Here is a 23,296-nt window from a genome sequence, read left to right on the forward strand (position 1 = left end):
AATTAATTGGCTAGGTTTTATTTTAACAGGAAAGTAATATAAGCCGGTTTTTGGTTGCCCGTCATAACAGTATCACAGGCTCATAGAGAGCTGATTGCGAAGAAACAAAGAAGTTAAGCGCAGTTGACGACTGAACTGCAGGTAAGAATTCAACCACAAAAAAAGCTATCAATTTTAAAAGTTTTCGAGTAATGAGATAGCCCTAAGAGTGCTATTGGGCTGATATTCATACCATTTGAACGGACACATTATGATGTAAATTGGAAGGATTTATTTCAAGTATATTGCTATTTATCTGAATGCTTTAAGTGTTTATTGCTGCAGCATCAAACCCTCTATTTTAATCGACGTTCTCTTGATTTGATGCCGTGAAATCTAATCAATAATTTTTAAACCTTGGTTCTTTATGCGACTTCGCGCGGCGGGCGCTTTGTCGACTTGTAAACGTCGAGAAACGAGGAGGCTAATATCTGGGGTGGGAGGGGGGGGACTGGGGTATGGAGAATGGCAAGCTTGTAAAGGGCATGAGAACGTTTTGTTTCATAGACTGGATGGCTAACTTTAAATGGCAATTTTTTCTCAAATTTCACTTTAATTGCTAAAGTAGAAAAAAAAAATAAAAGTCACTAAAACACGTGGATAAATTAAGGGAAAAGTGTCATTAGCACAAGCAACAGACGAATCGGGGGTGGGCGGGGGTTGTCTCGTGTTCTTATGTTGTTGGGAAAACTGATATCAAACTTCCCTTCAACGCTATGCCGTCCTTTTTCCATGTGGTAAAGAAAAGAGTGTCGCATATTCTTTGCTTTCACTTCAAGGTCAAGGTTATGAGGTGTGCATGCACCACGTTCAACTCAAACCACAGAAGAGCTTTTTAGCGCGTGCAATGGAACAACAATCCTGAATTTAAATCATGGACAGCGACAGGAGCCCATTACTCGCGATTAAAATTTCGACGGGCAAAAATCCTGCAATGACGTCATCGGTGCATGTGATTTTGTTGTCGTGGTTCTCGTGATGTGGTGACAGCTTTTTATCACATGATATTATACATTCAGAAATCGAGAGATAAAGATTCTCGGCCGAATTTAGTCTTCTGATGGGAAGTGTTTGCATAAAATGGTAATCTTGTACCCAGATCCAACTGGTATTTTTTTAATGCATATTTAGGGGGGTCTGAGTACGAGAGCAGGAAAGCACTTCGTCTAAAATTTCTCTACGGACCACACTAATATTTTGTTGTTAGGTACAAATCCTCGTCAATCTTCTCCATCCTTCACTATCCCTTTTCTGTCTGTTTTTATCTCATTTGAGTTTTTTTTTACTTACCAATCTAAAATTTGTATTTTCCATACATTTTTAGGTTGTATTTTTTCACGGCACAAATAAAAAACTTACAATAAAATAAAGTAGTTGCCTCAGATTACCCGTTTTCTTTTATTATTCCCGTATATTAAAAATAAAAATAGCATATAGGAGAGAGGAACGGAAGTGATTTGCCCTTGTGGTTATATAACTAGGATTGAAATGTTTACTAGGCAAAAAGTGTATTTCTCTTCGAGTCAATGCTGATATCAGAACAGCGGGAATGAATGACCACTGACCTTTCAAATCTCCGTTACAATTCGGCAATTGTCGTAAAACAATAAACATGCCCCGAAGCCACGAAGTCGGCGTTTAGAATTTTGCGGTTATAAATCCTTTCAATCAGTGACCATATTTTCAAAAACATCACATCTGTTGGCTTTTAGCAGCTAATATCAATCACTTTATTTTTCTTTTTTCAAGAAGGTAAGTGTTAACATACTGGCGAGAGGTATTTTTGTGTACAATTCGCCAATTAAGCCTTTTCTTTTACAAATCATTTGGTTTCAGCGAATTTGAGGGAAAGAATTGGATGCACGATCGTGCACTGTATTTAGGAGAACTGTTTGCGATTTACAAATATCTACACTCACTTTGCGCTGAATGTGTCGCATCTGTTTGAATATTATTCTTCATTTCGTAAAACTACCAATTAATACCAAAATACCTGTATTCCAGACACTGCCGAACGAATTGATGTCAATAGATTTCCGCCCGTTTCATTTTCGTACCTTTGATGTTTTGAAAATCTGTTCACTGGAAGGTATGTCATATCAAAGGTAATAAAGATTTTCAATTCTGTATTTCTGACATATATGATCGAGAATGAGTTGAATGAAAGTTTCGATTGCCTTTGTTCATGGCAGGTCGTTCGAAAACCACCTATATGCAAATTTATTTCGCTTTTCGCATTTTGTGACTCGTGCTTCAGTTTTCAGATATTCATGTTGTTATTCCTTCAAGCCATCGCACGGTATTTCCTGGCGCAAACGTAAGTTTTTTTTTTTTTTTTTTAAACCAAAGTTGTACCTCCAAGATCTTTGTTTCTCTTCACAGTAGGGCAAGAAAATGCTGCATTTAAATTCTTCGGAAAAGGTTAAATTTTCACTGCTTCCATTCATCTATGCCATTGTATTTGTTTTGACTTTATTCAAAAGATCTACGTGCCGACGCAAACTTGACTGATAATTCAGTTACATTGTATACTGACATGTTTAGTCTATAAGATCTGTGTTTCTAATAACATGATAACTTATACGGTGCAGTACAGTTAAGATAAGTTCTTTTACAAGAACGCGGAAATACACTTAGTGGTTTTTCTTTATGGCGCAAAATGGTTTCTAGCGATGCCCGTGTACTCGAATCTTTGATCATATAATTCTCGTATTCTTGATCGAGAACTTTCTTTTACAAACTTTGTGAGAGTCTTTTGTCGCTCCAGAGATTAGGGTAGACGAGCGTAACAAATATCACAGCAGGATAAACGAAAACATCAACACATTTTCCTCTTTTGTTTCGGTTCAAAATATCATATTTAAGGTATCATATGAAAGCAACATAATGTGAGTTTATTTTTTTTGGAGCAAGACTGCAGTGGCTTTTATGTTTCGTGTTACTGCTCCGGAAAAAAGCCATGTCGCCGAAACAAAACTTTTCGCTGGTAATAAACGTAGTCCAGAATGATCTTAAGTTTAAATCCCGTTGTGATATAGCACTGAGATTTGCTGCGAAACCGAGATTAAGTTTGTGGTAGCTGTGTTTCAAATTTCATTGCTTTTTTAAGTACAACTTTAAAGGAGTGGCGTCACGGTAACATAAACAAGACATCTCAAGACACAATTACACATATCTACGAAAAGTTCAAGAATGCAGATGACAAAATGTGCCAGAGTTTACGAGTCTTTGACGCCCCGTAGATCCAACAGAATATATAAGATATCTGTTAACAACTAAGATGCTATGTTTCCACGTTATTGAATTAATTAACCGTTGACATAAAGGCACCTGTTTCTGTTTCTCTCCATACAAACTTGGTTCTAAATTTCTCAATGATTTATCTTTGGTACAAAGCACTTCTAAATTCTCTCGATTTCATTTCAACAGATCCGAATGTGTTGATCGGTAACTAGGATTAAAATTCGATAAGGCCGAGAAACATTGCTACATAATGAGTTAAGAATTATTCAAACAGCACGTAACACCTCATCTGCTACGTACCATGAGCTAAGCAAACAAAACGCTCCCTTCCTCTCTCCCCATACCTGCTGTATTTGAGAGTCATCCCTGCCGGGTGATTGAAGTCTATGCTTCGTGACATGTTCAAATATCTGTGAAGCGTTTGCATTCTTTGGGTAAAAATACGTTAATGCCTAAATTTCGCAGATGCAAAAAAATAGAGCAGGGAAAGATGTAAGTGATGGCAGTTTCCGAAAAAAACTGTCTTTTTTTCCTTTTCTAGAGGACAAAAAATTAACATTTACAACATCGATGCAAACCTTCGCCGAAACGTTTGTTATTCCTTAATTATATTTTGCCGAACTATAATAGCAATTCGTTGAAGTGTCGATTTGGCAAATTTTTCACAGAATGAGGCCCGCTGGCTTAGTGGTTCAAATTTGGCTGGCTTTTCACGCATTGCTGTTTTACTACTGGGATTCTTAAAGGGAGACATTATGATTGATGCGGTTACTCCTTATGGGGAGGATTGGGCTCGAACCATTCTGGGGTCATTGTGTTGTGTTTGTGTAGAGGACATAACTCTCACAGTGTCTCTCTCTCTCCACCCATGAGTGTAAATTGATATCAGCAAACGTTAAGAGAAACTTTAAGAATTTTAATGGGGGGGGGGGGAAGGGGGGGTGCTTGTTAGGAATTAGCCTTGCATTTCTTCGTGCGGTCGAAACTTAGAAAAGTTCCAACAGACATTCGAGCATGTCTCATAAACAGACGTTGAGACGTATTTTTCTTTTTTCCTTCTATAGACCAGCGTTAATCAATGGAAACAAAAAAGAACAGACCACCAAACCTCTCATTAAAACCAGAAAAAGACGGAAAGAAGGACGAAAGTTCAGGATCACCAGATTGCAGCGCCAATATTCAATCGTTAAAGGAAATGGATAAACTCGGAAATCTCAAAGTACCAGTAAGCCCTTTATCCAAGAGATGGTTCAGGAAGCAATTTGGTATACGCAAAGATGGAGCACGACTTCAAGATGATGGGGCGAAACTGCAAGCACCAATAAATAATGCAACGTTCCAGAAAAGTCGTCGTCGGTCAAGCTCGCTACCAGACCTCGCCGCGATGTTAGATGCTGCAAGTTTGAAGAGGCATGCGTCGCTAAGAACACGGTCACCTGGTCCCACAAGGATGGTGCCATTCAGAAAGGAGCCTATTCTTACTAAGTAATAAACTGTAGGATTGAATGGTTTTTCATCTATTAAGATGCTCTTATTCTTTTAGATGCTCTTAAAAATAATCTTGGAAAATTTTGGAAACTGGACGTACCATAAATTTAATTTTTTCTGCTTTACTCGCAAATCCTAAGCAGAACGATTGCTCATGCTAGATCATCTGTCTCCGTTCTAAAATTCAAGAGCGACACGGTTGGTCAGTTCAAATCACCTGAGAGTGCCTTCAATATTAGGGGCGACAAGATTGGTCGATTAAAATTTCTTGCCTTTACCTTACCGGGAGCCCTCCTAACCTTACATACCACGAGCGACAGGAGTGGTCGATCACATTTAGGCGACCACTCCTTAAATGTTACGAAAGACATGATTGGTTACATCAGCTAACCTGACTGCGCCTTAGATATTACTAACCCTGAGAAATTTGAATAATTTTGCTTGTGTGTGTGTTTAAATATTACGAATGACTCAGTTGGTCAATTCAAATTACTTGCCTGTGCTCAAATACTACATTTGACATGATTGCTTAAACATGATAGAGTGCAAAGTATGTTACTAGTCGAAGGGATTAAACACACGGACGTTTTTTAAAAGGTAATCGTAAATCTATATCTTACAGTAAAAATTTGTGATTACGCAAGGAATTTTGAAATTCAATACACCTGTTTTGAATATCATTACCAAGACTTAAAATTTCAATCTTTAATCCAAATGTGAGACGTACAAGAAGTAATACTGTCAGTCATTAAAACGTTTGGTACAAATTTTTATTATAATAAAGCTCGGATATAACGCGCGCTGTCATTGGTTGAAAGAGTGTTCTCTATGAGAGTACAGAGCATAGAGCTGAGCTAAAGCTGTCACGCCACCTGCCAAATTGTACTATGTTCGACCTTTTCCGAGACTTCTTTCTAGCTTTTTTTCGATAATTGAAAGTGAAATTTCGGAACAAGCGAGCCGGCAAGTAGCAACAGGAGAACCAAACAAAGGTTTGTAAACATACCAGGCGTCTCGTGTTTCTTTCGTGCTCTAGCCGCTTCCTGCGTGCTTTATAACAGAACATAGTCATGGCTTCTCTATTTGTTAAACAGAACGCAATTTTTCTACTTTGTATTTTAAATATGTTTCAATCTAACAATTTTGTAATCTTGACACATTTAATGCTTAAAAACGTTTACTCTTACGTGATGTTCGTGATTTTACTTATCTCTGCATGAATAAACTCAACAGGACTAAAATATGTTCTTACGAACGCGTTTTCGGTCATATCCACATGATGTAAATAATTAAGACTACCTCTCATCGAATTAACCAAAATTAGTGTGAGATGCGATGACTTAGTGCTCACCTTTTTTAGAATTTTGGTCTATATGGGAGTCCGATCCCTAGTTATTGTTTGCTTTGTGTTTGAGGCAAGCCAATCAACACACTTAGAGCCTCTTTTCACCCAAGATTTAAACAAGCTAGCGAACTATAAGGAAAATCCGTTGGGAGGATGGTCACTGGCGATAGACTGGCACCTCATCCAGAGGATATATAAATACTCCTAGTCGCTTTTATATGCTACAGAAGCTGGGATAAGCTCAGGCAGAAGGAGCCTTTTGGACAAATAAATAAATAAATAAATGGGATTTAGTGTGGACATTCCACGAGCTGGATCTTCTTGTCCACACTTTTCAGGTCGATTTGGAATTAGATCTCTTTTGGACCTGATGCTGTTTTGCACAGTCATACATTTATGTTCCACGCTCATATGCTTGAAGTAGCGAGACTTCCTTACTCCAAATTTAATACATTCTTGCAAGAATTATGTCGTCGTCATATATCGTGTTCGATTCCTTGGAATCGGCCCGTTTTCTTTTCATCCCAAGTTGGAGTAGTCGTATTTGTCTTTCGCGAAGTCGATGATATGTTTGAGAAAAACTATGATGAAATATTTCCAATGATTCAGAGATGTCCTGCTTCATGATTTTACATCTGCAGGTTCCTGAAATAAGTGATATTGTTGAGAAGGTTGATGGTCTAACCAGTCTGTCAGTCAGTTTATGGATCGCTCAGCTTGCCAGTCAGCGAGTCAATAAGTCAGTTATTCAGTCAGTCTATCAGCCAGTCAGTCGTTCATAATTTGCCAAGTCAATATACCGGTAATTCAGTTTGTCACACGGTATAACGTTAGGTGCGTTAGTTACATTATCATAATTCACGAATTCTTTAGTCTGTCTGTCTCTCCGTCTGTAGGAACGATCGTCCCAACTCCTCTATCCCATCAGTCATTTCCCTGTCGATTGGTCTATCGAACACCGAAGATACTGCTGACTTACTTTGAAAAAAGACATACCTTTGCTTTTTCTTTTACAGCATGACCTATAACAAAAGGCCTGGTAAAACAAACCACACGTAACAGCGAGTAATAGGAGTCCAACACTGACCACCATCGTGTTCAGGAAGTAAGGACTGCTGGGTTCAAAGAACACGACTGATGTAGACTCAGTCTAGAAAATGAAATAAAAAGAGGAGTGTCAACAATGTGATCATGTAGGGTTTGGTTTTACAATGATCACTTTCATTCACGTCTTTATCCGCAGTTCAAATATATGACTTTCATATATTCTTAACCGTTTATTTCATCACTTCACGGGTTTATTTAGAACCAACATCATGACCAGCTCCCAGTTGGCTTGTTAGCTCAGTTGGTAGAGCGCTGCACCGGTATCGCAGAGGTCATGGGTTCAAATCCCGTACAGGCCTGAATTTTTTTCAGGCCTTATTTTCACTACTGCCTAAGTAGTGCACATTACTGCGAGGATCACTTTCATTCACTTCACTAAATTAAACTGTTATACTCTCCCAACGACGCAGCACCACAATTTCTTTGGAAACTTACCCCCTTTATTCATGATTGCTTTGGTTTTTCTATACTTATGTCGCTCTGTGATTGGTCTGCGCCACCCTCTCAACCAATCAAACTCAAGCCTAAAACCAATCTTGATTGGTACACTCGTATTTTTCCGCGTTTCATGCAGTCTGCCTATTTTTAATCAGAGTTCTGATTGGCTAATGATGGTGTCAGCCTTCGCTTAGGTTGACTGTTCTGATTACTTGTGGTTTTTTTTTTTTTTCGAAACTCAAATGAAAACTGTTCCACTTAAGATTATTACCTCTTCCTCTTCAGATTGCTCTGTAGCCTCGTCATCCTGTTTTAAGAATTCTGCCTCTACGTTGTTCACTTCCATCACATTTTTCAATTGTTTTGCAAGACTGACTCCTTCACCTTGTAGAAGAATACCATGCGCTATTTCACCCTCTAGAAAGTCCGAGACATGAAACCAGGAGCCGTTAAAGAGATCTTTTCTCTTGACTGGAACGTACATATCAAGTAACATTGAACTTATGTTGCCATTTCTCAAAGCTTCAACCATGGAGTTTAAATCTGGGAAAGTAGATCCTGCAAGAATAAAATTTTAGTCATGTAGTTTGTGATTTAAACGGTCGATTATCTGGGTCATGAAGTCTGTTACTCACCGATGGCTAGCTTGTTGGGAAATTTTTTAACGGCCACTTGATGTGAGGACGAGTTGGCAACTACTGCAACCTGAGGTAGAAACATTTTCACATCATCTGACAGTTACTTGTTGTACTATGAAGCGTAAGGCTAGTCTTAAATTAACCATTTTTAAACATGTCACGCAATTCTCCGATCAAAACTGACTAGAAACGTGACATGTCAAGTCTCCTAACTATAAGACCTTTACAACATCATATCAGTATGCATATTTCTTAACGAGAATTTGTTTAACAATCAAGAGCTTCTTTAGTTAATACTCTTGACCTTAATGTTTAAATTACGGATGAAAGTGTTATTGACAGAACATCAATTACCTTGCCATCACCAGACGAGCTCAAACTATTTGCATCCGTGCGAATCCTAACCACTGTCACAGTTAGCAATGATGTCAAAGTTCCGAGGAACAGAGCAAAAATTACAAGTCCGACTAGAAACCAGACTATCGCGAATAACTTGGCTGGGACGGACTGAGGACAGCGGTCACCATATCTGTTCAAAGAAGGTTAAGTAATAGATGACCAGAACGAACAAGAAAAGAAATAATTTGTAAGTGGTAAGACTAGATTGTGCCTCATGAGCCTCAAGCAAGTGGTTCAATAATGTTGTCACCATGTTTTGAGTTCTTATGTGATCTGAATGAAGGGTACAAGGCGTGATGGAATCAATTGAACAGAAAAGAAACCTAAAAAAATCGCAAAATTTCTACTTTTATAGATCATACGCAACGAACCATCTTAATTTGCAGAGTAATCTGTTTATAGTTAAAATCATTAATTATTATCTTCCGTAAACTCTGCATTGTGCGTGATGTTGTGGTCGAGAAGAAGACAACTTCTAAGCAAACTCACCCAACAGTTGACATGGTGATAAAAGACCACCAGAAGCCAGCACCAGCTCCCTTAAAAAACGTCCTCGGGAAATGCTCCGGGTTTGCTTTCGAGTCCTAAATGGTAGGAGACGCGTAAATCCATATGAGAGTACAAAATTTCAATTACTGAAGCTACATTTAATGGGATTTTGGGTCAGCTCTATTTAAGGGGCGTTTAGGAGAAGTGTTTAGTTCAGTAAACCCCAATCTGGTGTCAAGCTCTGGAAGGGTCGTTGTTTTGTGTAACCGGGCGCAACTCTTAACTGACACACTGTCTTCATTTAGAAGTAGAAATGGGTACCGTAAAACTGCCAGAGACGCTATTCTGCAAGGTAATTATAGTGTTTGCGTGACATCCGGGAGTTATGCAACGCGGGAACTTGGGTCATGTGACCCAGAGAACAAGTGTGCGGTTGTGTAATCAAGTGTCCAAAGCGATTTGGTGTTGCTTAAGTTCGGGCCTCGGGGGATGTTTAGAAATATTACAGTAATAGAGAAGGGAAGGGGGATAGCGGTATGCATAAGATGGTGCTGCAACCTTTTAGCGGAGACCAACAAAATACCTAAACCTCTCGAAAAATCAGGAAAGCATCACCACGATGGGGCATCTGGTTCCTCGCCTTACCTTTATGAATTAAACAGTGAGACTGAAGAATCTTACCAAAATCCAAATGATTATCCCTGCTAAAAGAGACGTCAGCAAAGCCAATACGCAAACAGGCCAAGACTCAAAGATAGAGTTTGTTAGAAGTTTTGTAAGTGTAGGAATGGGAGAGTTTCTTCTTTTAACAACAACAAACCCAGGTACAGATATCACTGGAACAAACTTGCTATAGGCCGTGTCACCAATAGCCTGGGTCCTTGTCACTGGAAAGGAAATTTGGCCTTCCCGTGTGATGTTAGAAGATGTCAAATATTTTTGCCTGTACGCATCGCATCTGCCACACGTGCTGTTTACCAGATCACGGATGACTCGACTGAGAGAGACCGTTCCTAATGTGTCTAAGGAGTTTGGAACAATGGAGATACTCAAGTTCTCGTTGCATCGACAAGTCTCTGTAAAGACAGGAAATTTTTCAGAATTGCAGTGAATAATATTGAAGGTAATAAAAGAAAGAAGATGAAAGAAGATGATATAATATAATTCTTGTCCTAGAACCGATCCAAAATGGAGGAGATGATTCAATGTGTTAGATATCAGCCTTCTCATAAGACGTTATGTATAGTCCACTGTACAACCACTGAAAAGTGTTGAGCAAGAGGAATCATGGGTAAAAGAAATAATAACGCATGCGCTTTGTGCATTTTTTTTCACGTTCCAATCCTTTGGTACGGGCCAACTTTTTTTCTTAGCAAAAGACCTTTCAGCAAATAAGAAATATATTTTTACAAATACCTGCGTATAAGGGCTCGCTTAACTTTCCCGTGCCCTTGGATGTTATCAAGGCCACCTCAATCTTATACGTGGTGTAAATCGTTAGGCCAGTGAGAATCACTGTCGTAGCACTAGCACAGACAGTCATCGTATGATTTGGCTCTGAAAGTAAGTCAGGAACTGGTTCACCTCCTCTTCTGACAGCATGATAATTGATGTAAAAACCTTCCAACAGTCCATTTGTTTGTTTTTCTGTGTCGTTCTGCAGGTTAAGTTGAATCGAAGATGAACTCATTATCTTTGTAGTATAAGTCCAAACTGGGATTTTTCTCTTACCTCTCCATGAACCTGCAAGGATACGGAGAGATGAAAGGGGATAAGCAACATTATCTAAAATTTTAGTGAAGAGAGGAAATTCCCCATTTGGTCCCAGCTCTAAATGCAACTTCTAACATGTTATTGAAAGAATCAAGTATTTCAGTTTCCCAGCCGGAATAATTCTGTACGTATCGCGCAAATTGGCTTAGTATTTATTAGAGGAGAATTATAGAGAGGATATACTTTGTCCATCTATGAAAAGAGTCGACATATTGCATACGATTAACTATTAACAGTAACGAATGTGATCATCATTGATACAAGGAGATGTTTTGCACTTTGCTTCGTTGTCTTGACCCCGCATGGTCTTCAGCAGTGCCTACTTTTGCGGTACAATTAGCCCATAAAACTACTCACCAGTTGCACAATCACTTAAAATGCCAGATCCATCCATGCTTAATGCAGCCATTTGGATGCATGTGTCGTCGGAGAAGCTAACATTCTTTAGCAGAAGAGACGAGGAACATGGAGCTACAAACTTGATGGCGCCACTATCAGAACCGCTCATAAATATTGCGTATCCTACAATCGGGACCTCCTCTTCTCTTTCCGGTACTAAGTGCCAAGATAAATTGACAGTGCTACCATCGGAGATGAAGAAGGAGAGATTGGAAGGAGCCAGTGATGGTACTGCAAGTTGAGAACGTTGTAAATCAACGTTACATTAAAAAAAGCTCATCGTCATAAATAACACGATTACCATTTGTCTTTTAGTACCTGATCATAACTGGATTAAGATTATTGCGCGTTTTACGGAATCCCTCACATTAAAAAGAAAAATGGATAGATAGTCCAGTCTTAGTTAACACAATTACTTTTCTGACTCTCCTCTCAAAAGGAACAAGAGAAGTGGAAAATCTGCTACCATTGCAGTATAGTTTTACTTACCACCCATATTAGTCAAAACGTACAGACAGTCACTCATTTTCCCATCGCCATTTTTCGTGAAAGCCAAAGCTTGCACACAATAATTAGTGAACCTCATCAAACCATATCCTTCGAGTGCAGAGATATTGAAATGTACGGTAAAGTTATGTTTTGCGTTAGGCTTAGCTGCGGCAGCAAACATAACTCTGTACCCCAGTACCACGCCGTTCTCATAACCCTGAGGGACTGGTTTCCAGCTCACTGTGATTGAAGTAGGAGATGAAACGTTTGCTGTTATTCCTGCAGGTGGTAGGTCGGGTACTGTAATAATAATGCTTTTTTAATTAACATGAGTACGCATTGTGTAATTATTATCATTTATTATCATTCATTGTTTTCTTTTAGTAACTGTGTCGCGGTTACGAATTCAGCCTGAGTCCCCTCATTTTCAATGTACTGACATATAGAAGATTTTGCAGTTAGCATTATTCTAAAGAGCTTTGTTCTTTATAAACGTGGTCTTCCTCCTTGTTCCTATTCCTGTACTACTCCGGATCCATAATTCCCACTTTTTAAAGTTGCAGGTATCTTCTGTCTGTCAGTGTTGAATGCTGTTTCTATCTCTCCACAAGTCAGTTATGGTGTCAGGAGTGGGATCATGACTGGGTTAAGGTCATTGCTCGTGTTATGGTATCCCGCTCATTCAAAAGAAAAATAGATACATAGTCTCAGCTTACTTAACACAATTCACTCCTGCCCAAGTTTTGTTCCTCACTGCGAAGATCGCTTTTACATTCACATTTTTATCGGCAGCTCACATATATGATTTTCATATATTCACAGTCACTTACAATGACTTTTCTGACATCCTCTAAAGGAAATGAAACAAGCAGAGAATCTGCTACCAATACAATATAGTTTTTACTTACCACCCATATCAGTCAAAGCGTACAGACAGTCACTCATTTTTCCATAGCCCTTTTTCGTGAAAGCCAAAACTTGCACACAATAATTAGTGAACTTCATCAAACCATTTATTTCGAAAGCAGAGAAGTTGAAATGCACGGTAAAGTTATGATTTACTTGAGGCTCAACTACAGCAGCAAACAGAACTCTGTAACCCAGTACCACTCCGTTCTCGTGGCCCTGAGGGACTGGTTTCCAGCTTACTGTGATTGAGGTAGACGATGAAACGTTTGCTGTTATTCCTGCTGGTGGTAGGTCGGGTACTGTAATGATAATGCGGTTTTAATCAACATAAGTACATATTACGTATTTAGAATCATAAATTATCATTTATTGTCTTCTTTTAGTGACTGTGTCACGGTTACTAATTCAGCCTGAGTCCCTTCACTTTCACAGTACTGACATGTAGAAGATTTGCAGTTAGCATTATTCTAAAGAGCTTTGTTCGTTATAAACGTGGTCTTCCTCCTTGATCCCCTTCCTGTATTACTCCGGACCCATAATTCCCATTTTTTAAGAGCTTTGTTCGTTATAAACGCGGTATTCCTCCTTGTTCTCTTCATGTATTACTCCGAATCCATAATTCCCACTTTTTAAACTTGCAGGTATCTTCTGTCTGTCAGTGTTGAATGCTGTTTCTATCTCTCCACAAGTCAGTTCTGGTGTCAGGAGTGGGATCATAACTGGGTTAAGGTCATTGCTCGTTTTATGTTATCCCGTTCATTAAAAAGAAATATAGATACAGAGTCTCAGCTTACTTAACACAATTCACTTCTGCCCAAGTTTTGTTCATCATTGTGAAGATCCCTTTTACATTTACGTTTTTATCGGCAGCTCACATATATGAATTTCATATAATCAGAGTCATTTAAAATGACTTTGTGACATCCTTTTCGAAAGGAAACGAAACAAGCGGAAAATCTGCTACCAATACAATATAGTTTTTACTTACCATCCATATCAGTCAAAGCATATAGACAGTCACTCATTTTTCCATCACCCTTTTTCGTGAAAGCCAAAACTTGCACACAATAATTAGTGAACTTCATCAAACCATTTATTTCGAAAGCAGAGAAGTTGAAATGTACGGTAAAGTTATGCTTTGCTTGAGGCTCAGCTGCGGCAGCAAACAGAACTCTGTAACCCAGTACCACTCCGTTCGCGTAGTCCTGAGGGACTGGTTTCCAGCTTACTACGATTGAGGTAGAAGATGAAACGTTTGCTGTTATTCCTGCAGGTGGTAGGTCGGGTACTGTAACAATAATGCGGTTTTAATCAACATGAGTACATATTACGTATTTAGAATCATAAATTATCATTTATTGTCTTCTTTTAGTGAGTGTGTCACGGTTACTAATTCAGCCCGAATCCCTTTACTTTCACAGTTCTAACACGTAGAAAATTTTGCAGTTAGCATTATTCTAAAGAGCTTTGTTCGTTATAAACGTGGTCTTCCTCCTTGATCCCCTTCCTGTATTACTCCGAACCCATAATTCCCATTTTTTAAACTTGTTGAATGCTGTTTCTATCTCTCCACAAGTCAGTTCTGGTGTCAGGAGTGGGATCATAACTGGGTTAAGGTTATTGCTCGTTTTATGATATCCCACTCACTCAAAAGAAAATAGACACATAGTCTCAGCTTACTTAACACAATTCACTTCTGCCCAAGTTTTGTTGATCATTGCGAAGATCACTTTTACATTCACGTCTTTATCATCAGTTCACATATATGATTTTCATACATTCACAGTCACTTACAATGACTTTCTGACATCCCTCTCGAAAGGAAACGAAACAAGCAGAAAATCTGCTACCAATGCAATATAGTTTTTACTTACCATCCATATCAGTCAGAATGTACAGACAGTCACTCATTTTTCCATCGCCCTTTTTCGTGAAAGCCAAAACTTGCACACAATAATTAGTGAACTTCATCAAACCATTTATTTCAAAAGCAGAGAAGTTGAAAGGTACGGTAAAGTTATGCTTTGCTTCAGACTCAGCTGCGGCAGCAAACAGAACTCTGTAACCCAGTACCACTCCGTTCTCTTGGCCCTGAGGGACTGGTTTCCAGCTTACTGTGATTGAGGTAGAAGATGAAGCGTTTGCTGTTATTCCTGCTGGTGGTAGGTCAGATACTGTAACAATAATGCGGTTTTTATCAGCATGAGTGCATATTACGTATTTATAATCATAAATTATCATTTATTGTCTTCTTTTAGTAATTGTGTCACAGTTACTAAATCTGCTTGAGTCCTCTCACTTTCACAGTATTGACATTTAGAAAATTTTGCAGTTAGCATTTTTCTAAAGATCTTTGTTCTTTATAAACGTGGTATTCCTCCTTGTTCCCCTTCCTGTATTACTCCGGATCCATAATTCCCACTTTTTAAACTTGCAGGTATCTTCTGTCTGTCAGTGTTAAATGCTGTTTCTGTCCACAAGTCAGTTATGGTGTCAGGAGTGGGATCATAACTGGGTTAAGGTAATTGCTCGTGTTATGGTATCCTGCACATTCAAAAGAAAAATAGATACATAGTCCCAACTTACTTAACACAATTCATTCCTGCTGCCCAAGTTTTGTTCATCACTGTGAAGATCGCTTTCACATTCACGTTTTTATCGGCAGCTCACATATATGAATTTCATATAATCAGAGTCACTTAAAAATGACTTTGTGACATCCTTCTTGAAAGGAAACGAAACAAGCGGAAAATCTGCTACCAATAAAATGTAGTTTTTACTTACCATCCATATCAGTCAAAGCGTACAGACAGTCACTCATTTTTCCATCGCCCTTTTTCGTGAAAGCCAAAACTTGCACACAATAATTAGTGAACTTCATCAAACCATTTATTTCGAAAACAGAGAAGTTGAAATGTACGGTAAAGTTATGCTTTGCTTGAGGCTCAGCTACGGCAGCAAACAGAACTCTGTAACCCAGTACCACTCCGTTCGCGTAGTCCTGAGGGACTGGTTTCCAGCTTACTGCGATTGAGGTAGAAGATGAAACGTTTGCTGTTATTCCTGCAGGTGGTAGGTCGGGTACTGTAACAATAATGCGGTTTTAATCAACATGAGTACATATTACGTATTTAGAATCATAAATTATCATTTTTTGTCTTCTTTTAGTCATTGTGTCACGGTAAGTAATTCAGCCCGAATCCCTTTACTTTCACAGTTCTAACACGTAGAAAATTTTGCAGTTAGCATTATTCTAAAGAGCTTTGTTCGTTATAAACGTGGTCTTCCTCCTTGATCCCCTTCCTGTATTACTCCGGACCCATAATTCCCATTTTTTAAACTTGTTGAATGCTGTTTCTATCTCTCCACAAGTCAGTTCTGGTGTCAGGAGTGGGATCATAACTGGGTTAAGGTTATTGCTCGTTTTATGGTATCCCACTCACTCAAAAGAAAATAGACACATAGTCTCAGCTTACTTAACACAATTCACTTCTACCCGAGTTTTGTTGATCATTGCGAAGATCACTTTTACTTTCACGTCTTTATCATCAGTTCACATATATGATTTTCATACATTCACAGTCACTTACAATGACTTTCTGACATCCCTCTCGAAAGGAAACGAAACAAGCAGAAAATCTGCTACCAATGCAATATAGTTTTTACTTACCATCCATATCAGTCAGAATGTACAGACAGTCACTCATTTTTCCATCGCCCTTTTTCGTGAAAGCCAAAACTTGCACACAATAATTAGTGAACTTCATCAAACCATTTATTTCGAAAGCAGAGAAGTTGAAAGGTACGGTAAAGTTATGCTTTGCTTGAGGCTCAGCTGCGGCAGCAAACAGAACTCTGTAACCCAGTACCAATCCGTTCTCGTGGCTCTGCGGGACTGGTTTCCAGCTTACTGTAATTGAGGTAGAAGATGAAGCGTTTGCTGTTATTCCTGCTGGTGGTAGGTCAGATACTGTAACAATAATGCGGTTTTAATCAGCATGAGTACATATTACGTATATAGAATCGTAAATTATCGTTTATTTTATTCTTTTAGTAACTGTGTCACGGTTCTAATTCAGCCCGAATCCCCTCACTTTCTCAATCCCAAGTTCCTGTAACGTATTCTATACCCAGTCACTTCGTACGCGGCGTAATATGGATGCGGGGGACTGAGAATAACTTGTACTGATGTTGAACCTAAGCCCAGGGCTTCAAGAATTGTGGGAGGCATTGTTGGCGCTGAAATAATGGTAACAATAAAATAATACGTTCATGCTGGGTCCAGGATCACATGGCTATTGCCGTAATACGCACTTTTATTGGTTAGAAACCTCGTACCAACCCCTCAAATGATCAGATGTAAATTTAAACATTATCACGTTTTGGTAAATCCAATTTTCTTGTGTTTGAGGTCGACTACGCCTTTTTATTGGTTCCTTTCTGAAATTTTCTTTTTTCGATTGACAGATTGATATACGATATCAAGACAACTTTCATCTGTTCCTATTACCTGGAAATGGTTGGGCTCGAGTGCCGTAGATCTCCACTCTCAAACATGGCGACCGATGCCATGCTTCCGGTAGGAAACGAACAAACTGCGCCACGACACCGCTATTCAAGTTGTTCTTTGTCACTTGATAATGTTGGCCAGCATTGTCAAATTTCTGCAAAGTGAAAAAAGGAAAGATGGCTCAAGTTTTTTTAAACTTTTTAAACTCGGCACCTTTTGAGTCTTCTCAAATGATTCAGCTAACAAAACTTCAGTGAAGAAATGAAAAAGGGGCGTGGAATCTTTGCAAGAGTAGAGTAAATATGCATTCTGCATTTTCCCTCACTCCGTATTTCACGCTCCATTTGTTTTCCATTTCTTCGAGTGTGCCGTACTTTTTTTTCTTTCCAAAGAATTCCCCGGGGGTTGTTTAGAAAGGCGACAGAGTGCTACGAGGGTAGCCTGTGAATTAGTCTGAGTGACAAAACTCTCCCGAGGGGAGGGGGGAACACAACAGTCACAAGAGTGGTAGACAGCACTGGCCATATAGCCATTAGGCCTACGAATATTAATTTTCTGGCGTATTGAATCGATATAATTAGTAACCTTCACCGAGTGGTTATGTTGTCCTTCCTGTTGTTATGAGTTGCTTGTCATTACCTGCTCATATTCAGTCCAGTTCTTTCCATTTAATGATAACAAGATGGCGTAACGGGCCAAACGACCGAAACCTTGTTCAAAGTGACCTTGAGTTGCTACTGCGCAGATGTAATATGCACTTCCCAGGTCAACTTGTAGGAAGACTTTACTTAGATTCAGTGGGCACCAGCCCACGTGCGAGCCCAGCCGAGCGGCCGATGGAGGATTGGAGTCTAAATATGATGATGCTGTTATGTTTCTATCAGGAACAGTCCCTGTTTCCATTCCAATTGGACTGTCCGAGCAATAAATGTTGGGGTGCAATCCTAGGAAATCAGTCAGAAAGTTCATCAAACTCTTTGTTTTTTATCTTCTCTTTTGTTCAACGACCTCATCGCTTATAGAAATGCAGGAGGATAAAAGTTGGGCATTACTGACGAAACTTTGTCCATCTTGGCGAGGCACGGGTTCGAATCCCGTCTAAGCCTGAATTTTTGCGGGCTTCTTTTCTGCAATGTTTTAGATTGCAGGACACCTGCAAGGATCATAGTTTTAGTTGAGCCACTGCTGGTAAATGCTAACCTTTGTCTATTTTTAAAAGTCATACCTTTCCGTTTGCAGATGTAAGGAAGACGCTTCGAGCATGTACTATTCCTCCACTTGCCGTTAAATCCGACATCCTTTATCGCACAAGTATCTCCATCGGTAGATAAACTGATTGAAATGTTATCCGCATCATTTTCTGGACCATCTTCCCAGTTTGTATAAATAACCTCGTGTCCGCTTCTCCAAACTGAAAACCTTTCATTTTCACTACCATTTTCTTTGAGTCCGATATAGATCACTTCGATATTTGATGATGAGTTTATCATTTGTGAGTCAAGAAACTCTTCTTCCCCCGCGCTGAGTATATAGAGCAAGTTTGCATTATGATTCAGGCAGTCAATCTCGGCATCGGACCAACTTTTGAGATCATCTTTAAACAGAAGATAGCAATGTGATTCGAAAAGAGTCCAGCCTGGTAAACAGTCGCCTTGCAAAGAAAAAAGTAAAACAAATTTTTGATTAGTTCTAAAGTAAGGTTCAAGGCAGCTTTGAAAAGTTTTTGATCACTCCGTATTGAATACTAAGCCCCTTGTTTCCGAACGTTTACCCTTTCGTCTTCATACTTTGAATGCAAATTCTTTCTGTCTGATAACTATGTACCGATGACCAACCTTTTACCAAAGTCACCTCTTTAAGTTCTTATACAGCATACCCACGGCGTTTGAAATGTGCCTTTTCCAGGAAAAGTATCCCCATACGTTCTATTGTTAAATTATGAAATAACCGAGATGCTAAAAGCATTCTGATTGGTCAAAAGTCCATCGTTCATTGCACTAGTAAACCCATTGGAGGTTATTCTATAAAAGGAAAATACCGCACTTTCTACCGGCTCACCGGCGTAATAACCAACTTGGGATACTGGGAGAACATTTTAATAGTTTGCACAACACGAGCCGGGGGAGAGTGATTTACAAAATTTACTGTTGCCGAACATCCCACGAGACTTATTACACCGGTAAACCAATCAGCAGAAAGAGTGTTCCACTGCCTAATTTAAGTGTTTTCCAAGGCACTTCAGGTCAAACAACTAAAATTGTTATTTTAAAACCTTACAAAATTTCTCCAGATTGCCCAAGAAGAAATATAATATCCTTATTACCGATGAACTCGTTAAGGTAAAGACGCGATGGTAGCAGTCATTAACAGCTATTAAAAACTTTCCGTTATCACAATAAGCTTCCAAGCGTTACCTGAAGCCGTTTTTACCAGCGTGCAGTTTTTAATTTCACCATTACCATATTTGTTGTAAGCGAGGACACTAACGCAATAGGTTGTATTCATCTGCAGACTATCGACCTTAATATTTGTGATGTTGCTGTTAACTTTCAGTGTAACATTGCCCTCAGAAGATTTCCTTTGGTTTGTCACTAGCTGATAAGTAATTTGGTATCCCATTACTTCGGGAAATGACTGGTAGGAAAGCAGGCCGTCCCAAGTGACATCCCAGGAATGGAATCCAATGCTGAGGAATCTAATGTTTGTCACCGCCGCAGGTGGACCTTCTATTAACAATAACAATTTAGAAACTATAAGTGACGGTCGTATATAATAATTATTCGCCGAAGGCGAAGTAAATATTGTTGCATAATTGCTAAGGTGAAGTCGAGGGGACTGTCTTACAATGTTTACTGAGCCTGAGGTGAATCAAAATATTTGTACAGTTGCTCAGGTGCTCTCGGATTCTGTAGTAAATTCTGTAAATAAAGGTAATTACTTCTATCAAGACAAGAGAAGAATTTTGGCTGGTAGAAAACATCAATTTTTTTTGGAAGTGTTCCGCCAAATTCAATAGCATCTTTTGTGCTCTTCGCAGTTGAATTTCCTCTTATCACGTTTACCACTTCCGCGCAAACATTGACAAAACGCGATGCAGCCATTTTGAAATTTAGCGCCCCGGCTTTGATCACCTCGCGCGAGGTGATTATTGCGAGATATGACACAATCCTCCATCAATCAGAGCGCGCGCATCTCTATAATAACCCTAATGCAGGACGCCGGTCACCCTAGTAACCTTGTGTAGGACGCTGGTCAAATATGAACCTAGTATATAACTTAGCTTTCAAAGGAATTTTTGGCAACTCAGTGGTATAGACAGTATGATATGCGGAATTCACTGAAGATTTGAGTTTCGAATCCTTTTCGGGACTCATACTTTTTTCAAGTCTTACGTCCATGCAAAATAAATGTTTAGCATCTTTCTTCGAGACCTCACCTCTCATGCCACAATAACGAACATAGCATACATCTGGTGATTTCAACTTATAGACGTAGTACCCGCGACAGTTCCGTATATCGACGGGGTACGACTTGAAGCAGCAATTATCTTGCATATGCACACAGACATCCCTCGATACCAATTGGTAATCATTCGCTGGGTGAGTACCATTGATCCATCCAGGTGCAAATGTGTTGCAACTCCCCATGGGGACGCATTCAGGCGCCATGAGCGTTCCAGCGTCTCCGGTAAAGCGGTACCACTGGTCACTGGTGATGGTGTTGTTGTCGCAGTTGAGGTTACCGTCACTGCTGTTCCAGTATCTGTTGGACTCATTTAGCTCATGATACACGTTAGAGCTGCATTCAGCTGGTATAGAAACTTTGGGAGAAACTGAAAGCAAGAAAAATTTGATTTCAAGCTCTAAGTGTCGAGATAAGCCTCGCAAAGTAGGAAGAGTGACATATTCGGTGATAAAAGACACTGTTGAAAGGAATTGGTTTGACAAAAAAAATTTCTTGTGGCCGTGGGTCTGTTCCATAATTTACTTATTCATTGTGCTACACTACAAAAAAATTTACTGAGAAGCATGATAAGATAAGTCAAACACAACAGTATACAGAGCGAGGAAACCTTAACCCTTTAGCTCCCAGAAGTGATTAAAATGTAACTTCTCCCTACAATATCCAAACATTATCCAGCAAATAGGTGATGAGAATACTCAAACTTATCAGGCAGAAGTTCTTATCTTGATCTAACACCAAATTCTTGTAACGTGTTTACAAGGAAATGTGTAGCAGCTAAAGGGGAGAAGTAACAATCTGATCTTGGGAGTTAAAGGGTTACTGAAACCGCGAGGTTTAAAGCCAAGAGCGAGGAATACCGGGTAAAACTCAACATACTTAGTTGTGGGCTCGAAGGTCGTTCGTATTCTATTGTTACACTCACTTACTTACTCATTAAAAAGAACAACATTGTGACTTTGCCTCCATCGGAGGCAGTAGCCGAAAAAAGCGTACATACCAACACTAGTGCATATGCGCAGTTGGCACTGTAAGATGTCTGGTGGCTTATAAACATAAAATGTCCCGCAGTTTCGAATTGATACATTATATCTGAAATGACAGTATTTTTGATTAAGACGAAAGCAAAGCTCGCGTTGGACAATCCCTTCAGCCACGGCAGGATGATCACCTTGGACCCAGCCCGGGTTTTCCGTTCCACAGTGGTCAGGCTCTGGTGCATATTCTGGAATTGTGGTCCCACCGCTTCCTGTGAAGCGAATCCAGCTGTTACCGGTGAAAACGCCTTTGTCACAGAGTGAAGATTTGTTGCTCTTAGTGTCGACTGACCGAGTCGGTTCTGTTATGTTGGTATAGTTGTTGCACCCTGTAATGCAAGAAGATTTACGTTTTGGAGTAGTTTAGAGTTGAATTATACTTTTCATCAGACAAGAACCATATATAGACAACCAGCATCCACTATGTAGAGGAGGGAGAAGATTGAAATGTATCGTCTTTCACTGGCAATATCATACGTGCTATGAGGGGAATTAAGGATAGAAAGCCGCTGTGCATGTTGCTCATATCTAATCCATTATCTCTACTATGCACACACGAGTTTACATCACTGTTAGTATTTAATGTTATTGAAACAACTTTCTTTGCTGTGAAAAAAATCGATAGGAAAGCCCAGAGGAGACCTCAAAAATGCTCCATTAGAGCCACGCCCTTTGCTTTTATTTTTTATAGCTATTTGAAAGTTGCGCGAAAATCATACTTTGATTTTTCAGAATTCTCATTATATTCTCTCATACGAAGGTTCTGCCGTTGATGATGTTAGCAGCACGCGGAATAGCTGTTACAGATGATATTAAGTGCGGCCTAACCCACTACAGGAGTATCTGTAAATCAAGTCCCATAACATTGCAGTGCAGAATCCAAAGATGTGTGGTCCGATTGCCATGGAAACTCGGCTTTTTCCTTGTTTCACGCTCGTGGAACATTTCCCTCATTTCATTCAGTTCAAATCATTCAAAGATAGACTGTGAGGCATAACTTTAAGATTTCCATTAGCGAGTTTACCTTCTCCGCAAGGCATGACTTCGGTGTTACATGCCCGTGACTGGGCTAATATAAAACCATCAGCTGAATAATTGAACATGACAGGATGTGTGAGGCACGAGCGGCTACGGTTTTGACTTCCATTTGGTCCACATGGTGTGCTGCAAGGTGACCAGGCCTCCCACTCACCCGGATGTAAAGTATCGTAATGCCCGTCTAATGAAATGGTGAAGCAGTGAATTAGTTCACTAAAACTAATTACATAAAAGTAAATATAAGATTGGAAATATCCGGTTGAGCAACAAATTTCTGTAAAGTAAGAATTCATCAAGGACTTAGTTGAAAAACATAAAACCATAAATGACAGTCCTTGCAAAAATGTAAAGTGGCGAAATTTTCTTCGCTGGTTAAGAAGTGGGTAGCGCAGTTTAGCCCATAGTTTTTGTTACCGTTTCTTTTTTTTTATATCAGAAGCATAAAACATAGTTTAAACTCTAAAGTTTTTTTAATTAATGGCCTCTTGCTGAG

General features: G+C 39.3%; 2 protein-coding genes across 6 annotated transcripts; one reads left to right on the forward strand and one right to left on the reverse strand.

Moving 5' to 3' along the window:
- Positions 1-26: 26 nt before the first annotated feature.
- Positions 27-5,577, forward strand: LOC113679513 (uncharacterized). 5 transcript variants are annotated; one of them, XM_089186722.1, is made up of 2 exons: positions 27-141; positions 4,347-5,577. In XM_089186722.1, the coding sequence occupies exon 2, from the start codon at positions 4,361-4,363 to the stop codon at positions 4,769-4,771; it is 411 nt and encodes a 136-aa protein (XP_089042848.1). In that variant the 5' UTR covers positions 27-141; positions 4,347-4,360; the 3' UTR covers positions 4,772-5,577. The 5 variants fall into 5 exon arrangements, with proteins under 5 accessions (XP_089042848.1, XP_089042847.1, XP_089042851.1 ...); XM_089186721.1 differs by lacking the exon at positions 27-141 and adding an exon at positions 1,656-1,791; XM_089186725.1 differs by lacking the exon at positions 27-141 and adding an exon at positions 2,059-2,144.
- Positions 5,527-22,980, reverse strand: LOC113679511 (uncharacterized). Its single transcript, XM_089186661.1, has 22 exons — positions 22,790-22,980; positions 21,729-22,094; positions 20,703-21,098; positions 19,681-19,992; positions 18,492-18,917; positions 17,906-18,210; positions 17,267-17,420; positions 16,427-16,726; positions 15,541-15,840; positions 14,631-14,930; positions 13,745-14,044; positions 12,756-13,055; positions 11,848-12,147; positions 11,317-11,589; positions 10,603-10,929; positions 9,868-10,262; positions 9,187-9,281; positions 8,653-8,827; positions 8,296-8,365; positions 7,932-8,218; positions 7,112-7,265; positions 5,527-6,760 (listed from the first exon to the last, which is right to left on the reverse strand). The coding sequence occupies exons 1-22, from the start codon at positions 22,866-22,868 to the stop codon at positions 6,561-6,563; spliced, it is 5,814 nt and encodes a 1,937-aa protein (XP_089042787.1). The 5' UTR covers positions 22,869-22,980; the 3' UTR covers positions 5,527-6,560.
- Between the last annotated feature and the right edge of the window lie 316 nt (positions 22,981-23,296).

This window comes from Pocillopora damicornis, chromosome 11 (assembly GCF_964200805.1).
Source record: "Pocillopora damicornis chromosome 11, jaPocDami1.2, whole genome shotgun sequence".
Lineage (NCBI taxonomy): Eukaryota > Metazoa > Cnidaria > Anthozoa > Scleractinia > Pocilloporidae > Pocillopora > Pocillopora damicornis.